Here is a 10206-nt window from a genome sequence, read left to right on the forward strand (position 1 = left end):
GGCCTAATTCTGCATTTCCCTTGCTATCAGGCCCAACTTACCTATCAGGCCCCAAATGGGTTCCAAGGCCCTCATTCATCTTACGACCTACACTCATGCCAATACCCAACTCCACATTGGTCTTCTCCTTAACTCTAGCCCTAGCTCTACTACCCATCATTTTCCTATTTTCCTTCTCAATGGTCGTTTCACCCAAGAGACAACACCACCATCGCCATTATTACTTTCCATCTTTCCCGCCGCACTTAGCATCATGAACCTTGAACCCTCGCCATCATTCCCTGATTTCACCTGATCTTTTTCCCGTGAATCTCTCTGTCCATACCAAGATTTCCTCTCCACCATCATCCACGACCCACACGCTATTCTGGTCACTCCTTCTACTCTAGCCCTAGTCTTACCTTGGTACGCGACCTCCAACTTCTTTCCTCTTTCCCAATTCAGATCTATAAAAAGGGCACAACTCCTCCATATGTCCGTTCTTACCACAAGAAAAGCAAAATCGTCGAAATTCCTTCATACTCCACTCATTGGACTTCGTCGTTAACCTTTACCTGAGAAATCAGTGGCTTGTTGAGGATGATTAAAACTACCATTCAGGTAAAACGACCTATTGTTTTGCTATCTTTCCGAAATCAAGTTTTGCCATTGTTCCAATCATACCCCCAATAGCTTCAAGGATTTTCCTTTTGTACATGAACCCCGGAAGACCCAGTAACCTTATCCAAGCCATCACCACGCTCGAGTATGGTTGTGACAGACTAAAATCCTTAGTCCATGGTTATACAGTTAGGTACTGACCATAGATAATCCAAGGTCCCTGAGTCAACACCCGGTCATAATCTTCAGTGGTCTGAAACTTAACAAAAAAAATACTCGTTTTCTATACCCATTAGGTAGAATGGTTTTACTGGTTTCCAAAGATTGCTAATCCGATTATGAAGAGCGACATAGCCGATACTCTGCCCCAAAAGCTTCAAGACAACATTCGTTTCCATCTCATTGAATATAATTTGTTTAATACGGTCTAAAAATTCTATTGTTGGGATCCTGTTTACCATAGATCTTCTCACATCTCATTCCAACAATTCAAATCACTTTACTTTCACCGTTAGATCTATCACTTGCCTTACCAGAAATGGCTAAACCTCCTCCCAAAAGCTTGTCCTTCCAAGACAGAGTCGGAGTTAGATCTAGGTCCACAGCCATAACAGCGACCACCTCACCAGATCGTTCCTTAAACCTCACTTTCTGAGTGTTCCGATAATCAGAAAAATGAGATTCACCATTGCCTCCATCATAGATGTATTGCATTGAAATATGTTATATAAATCTTTATCAAATCAAATTTAAAAATAAATTAAACACTAAAAAAATTAACTTTGTTATCTTCAAGTATCGAATTATGTAACTTTTGTCAAATAAATGTACCACAATGGACTAACAAATAAGACATGTAAAACAAAATGTCAAAAGGCTTTAAAAATTATTATTGTAACCTTACAAATCTATATATTTTTTACTTTTTACATAATTAAATTTACAAATATGTATTTTTTTTGTAACCAGATACATATACTAAATACCAAAAGTTACGAAGGGAGTAGGGAGGAGTTATGACATATTTTAGACATAATGACTTATTTGTAATCAAATCCATGTAGGTGTAGCAATGTCATGTTAGCAAAATTAACAAACGATAAATTTTTCATTCATTTTGGATGGTTTGACAAATAAAAAAGTTTAAAAACTAAAAAAGACGAACAATTAAATAAAAATGCTAAAATTATTATTTTTGTAAAATTAGAGGACGGAAATAAGTTATTATACCCATATTTTAATGTAACTTTATAATTTTTGCCCATAATTAAATGGTCAGGACCGGGTTTATATCCTATAAGGCCAAGCTTGTTTTAAACCCGTATAGTTCCCCAAATCAGATGCAATCTGACAAGATCTAGGGCCACAATTTCTGTAGGGGGGCCGGCCTTTATCGCGAAACATAACGATCGAAAACGATAGATCTACGGTTCTACCAATACTCGCATTTCATTTTGTAGCAATTTTAAAAAATCGAAAGCGATAATCTCTCCTCATTGCGCGGTTCCGATTTAAAGAACTAAAAAAATTCGAAAATCCCAATTTTGTATTTCCGTTTTAATTTCATCAATTTATTTATTTTGTTTCCGCTCCCTGAATGACGGGAAATTTCCCTCCCAATCTAACCTCTCCTTAGTTGGTGTTTGGCTCCAAAGAAAATTAAACGAAACAGCCAAGGAGAATAAAATTCAAGAGGCAATGGAAAGTGAAGGGAACAGTGAGAAAAAACTGAGCAGCAGCAAACTGAAGAAAGGAAGTAACATCATACCACTCACCGGAGCTGCCGCTCTTCTCACACTCGCTGTTAGTCTTGCTATCACCGCTATCAACAAACGACGAAACTCCAAGAGAAAAGGTCATTTTCTTTTTCTTTTTCTCAATTTATCTTTTACTTGCTTGTTTCTCGTTTACAAATAGTAATTAAAGGATATATATATTAATTTTAGATCTTCCGGGATGTAATTTCCGAGTAAATTTGTCGGCGAGTGAGATTCTAAAATTAGCTGACCGAATCATAGCAAAATCAAAGGAAGTTCATGACGCCGTTGCTTCAGTACCGCTTGATAAGGTTTTCATAGTTTCAGTATCTTCAATTTTTCCCTCTATGCTCTTTTTGACTATTTTTACATTTATAAGAATTCGAAATTCATATATGTTTATCACTTTTTTAAAAAAACGGTCAGGTTACATATAAGAATGTTATTTCACCGCTGGCGGAATTGGAGGCTCAACAGTTTCCATTGGTGCAATCATGTGTGGTTCCTAAGTTGGTCTCTACTTCAGATAAAGTGCGTAAAGCTAGCGCTGAAGCCGAGAAGAAAATAGATGCCCATATATCTTCCTGCAGGTTTATTTCACTTGTTTATGACTTATATCAGAATCAAGTAATAACATTATATGTTTAGATTGTTTCATCTAGTTGGTAATGCTCTTTTTGAACCTAGACTATTTTTCTAATTAAACCTAGTATGCCTTTGTAAGTAGTTGTAGATATGGGAATTCTAGTAGTTGTGTATATGAAAATTCTACTGTTCAGTTGTTTACCGAGAATCAAATCTAACATTTTTACTGTTTAATTGGGGCGCTGATCAGTAAACGCGAAGATGTATACTGTGTTGTCAAAGCTTTTGCTGCAAAAGGGGAGTGGATGGGCCCAGAAGCAAGACACTATGTTCATTGCTTGGTAAGGGAAATATTTCCGCTTTCTCATGTTTGTTACCCATCTTATGACATGGGATTTTCAAATATTGTTGGCTACAAAGTAAAATGGTAAAGTAAGTTTTATACCGAAAGAACGGCCAGATGAGGTTATATATTGTAATGTACCATGCTCAAGAGCACAAATGTTTCATTGTTTTGAATACAAGTTTAGTTGTTCAGTCATAGTGTTGACTCCTTTCTGACCAGTGACAGATGAAAGAATTTGAACGGAATGGATTGAATCTTACAGCAACAAAAAGAGAAGAAGTGCAACGCTTGAGAGCTCAAATTGATGAGCTCAGCTTTCAATATGTTCAGAATTTGAATGATGATGGCACTTCTGTTTTGTTCCATGAGAATGAGCTAGCCGGACTACCAGCAGAGTTTCTCAAGGTTCTACATTTTCTATATTTAATTTCCTCTCCTGTGCTCACTTTATTAGTTTATATATGGAAAATTTGGACTCGACATTTGTCTCATTTGAACAAAAAGTTCTGATCTCAATTAGTTTTCTACATTTGATTTTTTGCTGGTCTGCTGGTCATAGATTTCCTCTGATGGTAAATTAATTACATACCCTTTTTATTTCATGCTTAAGTTGTTGAACTTCAACATTCTGCAGAAATGATGGTTAACTGATCACATGAATCAATTACATTTGTAAATAATTTCAGTTTTGATATTTGGCAATGCATGTTGGGGATATAAAATAAATATGCCTAAATGATGATTTCAAATATCTAAAGTGAAAATTGCCGAATATAATGCATTTGTACTGCATCGTAGAAGCATCAGAGAAGCCCAAGGAGCAAGTATCTACCATTTTGGAAACTGACCTATTCATAAATATTGCTGCTATTCCTTACCCGAAAGAGACTCTATGAATTCAAAATTTTAATACCTCATGATAGAGTTTTTTGAATGACTCAGTTTATAATATAGTAATAAATTTTGTTTTACTGTTTCTTTTGCAGACTTTAGAAAAAGCAGAGAATGGGATGTTCAGAGTCACATTGAAAAGTCATCATGTGGCAGCAGTGTTGGAGCTATGCAAGGTATGATTATTGAAGTTGATTAATTTTCAGCTGGCAAGAGGCAATATGTTGATAATGGCTGTGCCCTTGCTGTTTGGAAAAAGTTTTTGCACAAACTGACAAGGTGAATTAATATTACAATATTTTCAGAGATCGATTACGTACTTGAATTGCAGAATGGTTAAGGAGTCCTGATTAATTTTCTTATGTACTGGCTTTTAAAATATTTCTGATATTGCAAGAATAGCATGACAACGAAATCCAGCATATTTTCAATTAAGTGGACATTACCACTGCCACAATTAATATTTGACAAATGCATGGCCTTGCATGTTGATATCATGCAACATCAACTCAACCTTTTCTGAAAGTTAAGATCAACTTGATCCCATATTTGTCACTATGGCTTTAGACTTGAAATCTAATGAAGTTTTTTATTTGTATTACTTCAGTATTGTCTGAACACTGAAATATGAGAATGACTATTGTGGAGTTTCCTATTTACATTCTGAGCCTTTGCAGATAGGAAAGACAAGAAGGTTAGTAGCTATGGCATATGGAAAGAGATGTGGAAAAGCCAATCTCTCTGTCTTGGAAGATTTGGTATATATTTCATTCTCCCTTGGGCCCCTTCTCTATGTTTCTTTGAGATGATGTTTACTTGGAATGAAATGATGGTCCAAATCCAGACCAAGGGCTGCATTTTCATTGACACCCTTTTACTTTGTTGGTCTGACATTACTAGTATTTTGTATTGGCATAAGCTACTAAATCTCCTTTCAGTGTATCATTTTGACATTTAGGTCTTTAAAACCCCCCTTAACTAGGCGGGCGGCGATTTTATTACACTATCAATTTGTATATTTATTATCTTCCATTCATTTTACTTTTGCAATTTATGCCACATTAGAGGCAATACTGTCTTCAAGGTGATGCTATGGAAGTTAAAGCTCCAGGCTTCACCTTGTAGGTGGCAGGGTAGGAATTAGGATTTATGGGATGGGAGAGGGTACCTACCATTGTGTAGCCAAATCTCATTTTACCAGAAAAAGTGGGAAAAGTGTAGGATGAACATATTGACATGGGAGTTTCTATGATTTAAGTTTTTATTAAGAATATCATATTTACCATAATACCATGTTGGTAGCACCTAAAACTTATAAATTAAAATGTAATGGCTGTTCTAGTAAGTGGTGACAAATTCTTCGTTTTCAACAGTTTTAACTTATCAGCAACTTTAGCATAGTTATATTAATTCATTCATTCTTTCTTGAGTGCCCATTGCTGCAATGTCCCTAGATGTGGACCCCAATACGAAGTTTCATTATAGCCTTGAGTTTGCATTGAGTATAAAAGACCAATAAGTTAACTTTTCTTTTGTGATATAGGTTCAAGCTCGTCACAAATTTGCTCGATTACTTGGCTATTCAAACTATGCAGAATATGCTTTGAATCCTAGAATGGCTAAGACGCCCTCGAAGGTCTGATTTATTTTCTGGGAATATTTGTTGTTTATTTGCTGCATGAATAATATATGCAATTTCCATGTCTTTCGGCTTTGACCTTAGTGTTTTAAAAAAATAAAAGTAAATCGTTCATTTTTTATTGAATTTTAGTAATCTGACTGAAATCTTGCCATGTCTCTTCCTCTTCCTCTTCCTCTCCCTCTCTCTTCCTTTTCAGTTTTTTACCACAACAAACTTTTTGTTGGCCTAGTCTAGTTAGATCTCTTTTTTGTTGACATGGTTAATCCAGATGCAATGTTTCCTCCTGAAATTTAATCAGAATTTTTCTGGCTACCTCCTCGCCTGTCATCTGTCCTAAGGAATGTGCTGTTTTATACAATGACGCCTGAAATGATTATGATCTTAATGATTCATTTCCTGAGTGATATGACCAAACCATGCAAAACTAGCTTTACATAAGCAGAAAATCATTTTGTTGTGACATTTGAAATAGACGACATTAGGAAACATAGAAAAGAATGAAGTTTTGGATTGTGCTTTATGGAATATAGCTATCTTATAGAACACTGTTATGAAGTTTATTTTAAAGATGCATCTAGGTTTTGTATTACTTTTCAATGCTTCATGTTATGAAGTTCATTTTAAAGATGCATCTAGGTTTTGTATTACTTTTCAATGCTTCATTAATGAATGTAATATTTGCTTCTTAGGACTTTGTGAATGTGTCCAGGTATTGGAATTCTTAGAGGACATTTCTTCCAGTTTATCAGACTTAGCCAATAAAGAGCTGGCTATGTTGAAAGAGTTAAAGGTCAGAACATAATCTCCATATTCTGATTCCTTTTATTTTTTTCCCTTTCAAATAAATGTTTTATTTGCTTTGTTTTGTCATCAGAAGCAAGATGAAGGAGAGCTTCCATTTGGAGTTGAAGATCTCCTGTACTATGTAAAGAAGGTTGAGCAACAGGAATTTGATCTGGACCTTGGAGCTCTGAAACAGTACTTTCCTGTCAATTTGGTTCTATCTGGAATTTTCAAAATATTTCAGGATCTTTTTGGTAAGTCATTACATGCACGTATATGGCTTATGCAGGCTGCATGTGGATGAGTGGTGGGAGGATTCCTGTTGCAGTGATGCAGCAAAATGGCACTGGAACCCTGAGTGTCCAGTGATGAAATTGACTGCATCAGTGTGGTGGAAATCCTACCCAACTCCATTCAAATGACTTCATAGTCACGGAAAATGCTTATCTCTATGTCTTGTATGTATCATACACGCTGTCCTTTACCTGCAGGTTTAAGGTTTGAGGAAATTGCAGATGCTGATGCCTGGCACAGTGATGTTCGAATGTTTTCTGTTTTTGACTTGAGTTCTGGTGAACTTTTGGGTTATTTCTACCTCGACATGTACAAGAGGTTCACATATTACTTTGAGTTTTCTTCTTTATTTTTCTCTGCTTTGCTTGCTCTAGTTAGAGAAAATTGGGCTATCATTGTGGAACAGGGAAGGGAAATATGGTCAGACTTGTGTGGTTGCACTTCAAAATGGCTCGGTAGCGTTCAATGGTGCACGACAGGTGATTGATATAACATAATGATCATGCTTAATATTTATACTATTTTATCTTAGCATCTTCTTTGAGCACCTGAGTAGAATAAATTTGCTTAAATGTTACTAAGATATGCTCTGCTCTTAAAAATCAGTGACTCATATTAGTTATTCTGTCTCAGGTTCCACTGGCATTGCTAATTTCTCAATTGCAGACTGACATTGGTGGCATTCCGAGTTTGCTAAGATTCACGGAAGTGGTCAGTCTTTTGCATGAGTTTGGCCATGTGGTATGTTCAACTCTAAATTATTTTCTTGGCTTTATCGTTTATGATTGGTGCATTACATTGGCTCATAATAATGTTTTTGTAGTAGAAAGTAGATTGTTATTTTAGTTCGATGTTTTAGGAAGATAATATGGATTTCACTCTCTATGGGGATATAGGTTCAACATCTATGCAACCGTGCATCGTTTGCTAGATTTTCTGGGTTGCGTGTTGATCCTGACTTTGTGGAGATCCCTGCTAAGGTTCTTGAAAATTGGTAGGTTGTAGATCCTACTATTTCTTTTTCCTTTGGACTTACTAGACTCCTTGATAATGGTTTTTTACATATAGGTGCTATGAGAGCTTCTCATTGAAGTTAATATCTGGTTTCCATCAGGTATACATTTTGACAGATTCTGTATATGCATACTTTCTACATATGTATTTGTGCATCTGTATGTCTTACTGCCAGATATTCATTTGTATATGAATTGGCTGGAGCTTGGTTCTGTATTTTGGGGTGTTCATCTATGTGTTTTATGCAATTATATTCTGGGTGGATTGGGAAAGGAATGTTGTGGTTTTTGAAGACATGGTGCACAGTCTCTCTGGGGCCTTTTTTTTTTTTGAGATGGGTGGATGGTGTTTCAAATATCTAAAAGGCAACTAATTACTTGAAATTATCTCTATGATATGATCATTTTCAGGATATTACAATGCCCATTAAGGATGAAATATGTAAATCACTTAAAAGATGGCGTTATTCCTTTTCGGCTCTTAAATTGAAGCAAGAAGTTCTTTATTGTAAGCCTCTTACTTCGTCATCAATCAAGAAATTTCAATTTTACTGAAATCTGTTGAGACCTTGATACTCAAAAATCCGTTATTATCTGTTAGTCATTTCATTTCCCATTTGGTAAGTTTTTGGAATTAGATCCAGGTATGTGATGTCTTTCTCTTTAAGTTTAACCAGAATTGACAGTTCTACAGTTTGATAAAACATGAAGAAAACTTTAAGAGGCGAGAGGGTTTCCAAATTCAATAGGGTATTTATTGCGACATAGGATCATATGAGTTATTAGAATTCATAATAAGAATAGTCAGTACTTTATCATGGTTTCTTTTTGTTCTAGGTAGCATGAGTATTACGCCCAGGCATGTTGGGCAATTGTTCTTCATGGTTGTTGGTTCTTGCCCACACTGCTTACTTCGGCATGATTATAAATGCTTTGTGCCTGTTATTGCAACATAAACAAGTTTGCTTCCATTTTGAGTTAGTAATGTGTATTTTGGTGCTTTATATTGATCGGTTAAATATCTTGAGTGAAGCTGTCTTATATTTAGTCGAGATCGAGGAATTTAGTTTACAAGAAAAAGACACTTTTTAATTTAGCACCTCAACATAGATGGACTGTTTTCTGCTGTAATTCAAAATTCTATGCCTCTCTCTTCAGATAAGCTCTAAAGATATTTTTGACTGTCAGGTCTTTTTGATCAAATTATACATTCTGCTGAAAACGTTGACATTTTTGAGTTATTCAAACATCTTCATCCAAAGGTAAGTAAATTTTCCCGTTCTTGCTTCGTACTTTGTGCTTTTAGGAGGAGAGCAATGACATCATTCTATTTTTCCCCTCCGTCTTTTGGCCATTGTAGGTAATGGTGGGATTGCCAATGTTAGAAGGAACTAATCCAGCTTCATGCTTCCCACGTTGTGCTATCGGTTATGAAGCTGCTTGTTACAGCCGTATTTGGAGTGAGGTTTGTTTGTTTCAACCCTATCGTTCTTGCGTGCTTTTATTTTATTGTCTAGATAAGATTGTAGATTACAGTAAACTTTATGGGGTTTGCAGTATAATTGTTACTATTTATCATGGATGATCTCTTTCTGAGTGATACGGCTACCATTTCTATGCTTCAAATGTATAGGTATTTGCAGCTGATATTTTTACGTCAAAGTTTCAAGATGGGCTTCTGAACCAGCATGTTGGTATGCAGTTTAGGACCAAGGTACTAACTACCTTATATGTCACCATGCTGTTTATTGTTTTTGAAACTTTCCCTTTTCTTCGTTTCCAAGCCGTTACAGAAATATTGAAATCTAAGTCTCATTTCTATCATGTACGTGGTCATATGTTAGTATTTGACTTCTTGGTAGGTATTGGCACCCGGAGGAGCTAAGGATCCAATTGAAATCCTGTCTGATTTTCTTGGAAGAGAACCATCAATTCAGACATTTATCGACAACAAAATTGAATGCAGTTTGTGGCACTGAAAGTTTTGGGTAATTCATCTTGATACCTCGTCCTTTTACACTGCAAGATAGGAATCCGCATAGAGCTATCTTGGCCTAGTTATGATCAGCATTTCTTCTGCTTGTACATAAAAAGTTGTGTTGTTTTGGTTGAAAATGGTTGTGAGATGCGGTTAGGGTTTTGATAATTCGATGTCTATTAAACTATCTATACCCTGATGAGTAAGTTTGAATTCAGTGCGTGGGTGGGTGATGTTGTAGGAATTTTGTGGTGTTCAGCACTCTTTTCGATTAAAAGGATTTTATTATATATACATTAGTTTTAAGTTGCAGTTAA

General features: G+C 35.7%; 1 protein-coding gene across 1 annotated transcript; it reads left to right on the forward strand.

Moving 5' to 3' along the window:
- The first annotated feature begins 2052 nt into the window (after nt 1–2052).
- On the forward strand, nt 2053–10206 carry LOC105794549 (probable thimet oligopeptidase). The gene is made up of 20 exons (XM_012623780.2): nt 2053–2455; nt 2547–2668; nt 2784–2947; nt 3193–3283; nt 3514–3693; nt 4275–4355; nt 4857–4937; nt 5723–5815; nt 6531–6611; nt 6696–6858; nt 7096–7216; nt 7305–7377; nt 7532–7639; nt 7795–7892; nt 7967–8012; nt 8323–8419; nt 9100–9173; nt 9272–9376; nt 9545–9625; nt 9774–10206. The coding sequence occupies exons 1-20, from the start codon at nt 2299–2301 to the stop codon at nt 9888–9890; spliced, it is 2133 nt and encodes a 710-aa protein (XP_012479234.1). The 5' UTR covers nt 2053–2298; the 3' UTR covers nt 9891–10206.

The sequence above is a fragment of the Gossypium raimondii genome, chromosome 3 (genome assembly GCF_025698545.1).
Source record: "Gossypium raimondii isolate GPD5lz chromosome 3, ASM2569854v1, whole genome shotgun sequence".
NCBI lineage: Eukaryota > Viridiplantae > Streptophyta > Magnoliopsida > Malvales > Malvaceae > Gossypium > Gossypium raimondii.

Bases quoted from the DNA above. Each gene is read 5' to 3' on its own strand.
- LOC105794549 (XM_012623780.2), top strand. From the start codon at position 2,299: ATGGAAAGTGAAGGGAACAGTGAGAAAAAACTGAGCAGCAGCAAACTG. The intron at 4,938-5,722 runs GTATATATTTCA...TTTGTGATATAG, and splicing joins TCTCTGTCTTGGAAGATTTG to GTTCAAGCTCGTCACAAATT. The intron at 9,174-9,271 runs GTAAGTAAATTT...TGGCCATTGTAG, and splicing joins TCAAACATCTTCATCCAAAG to GTAATGGTGGGATTGCCAAT.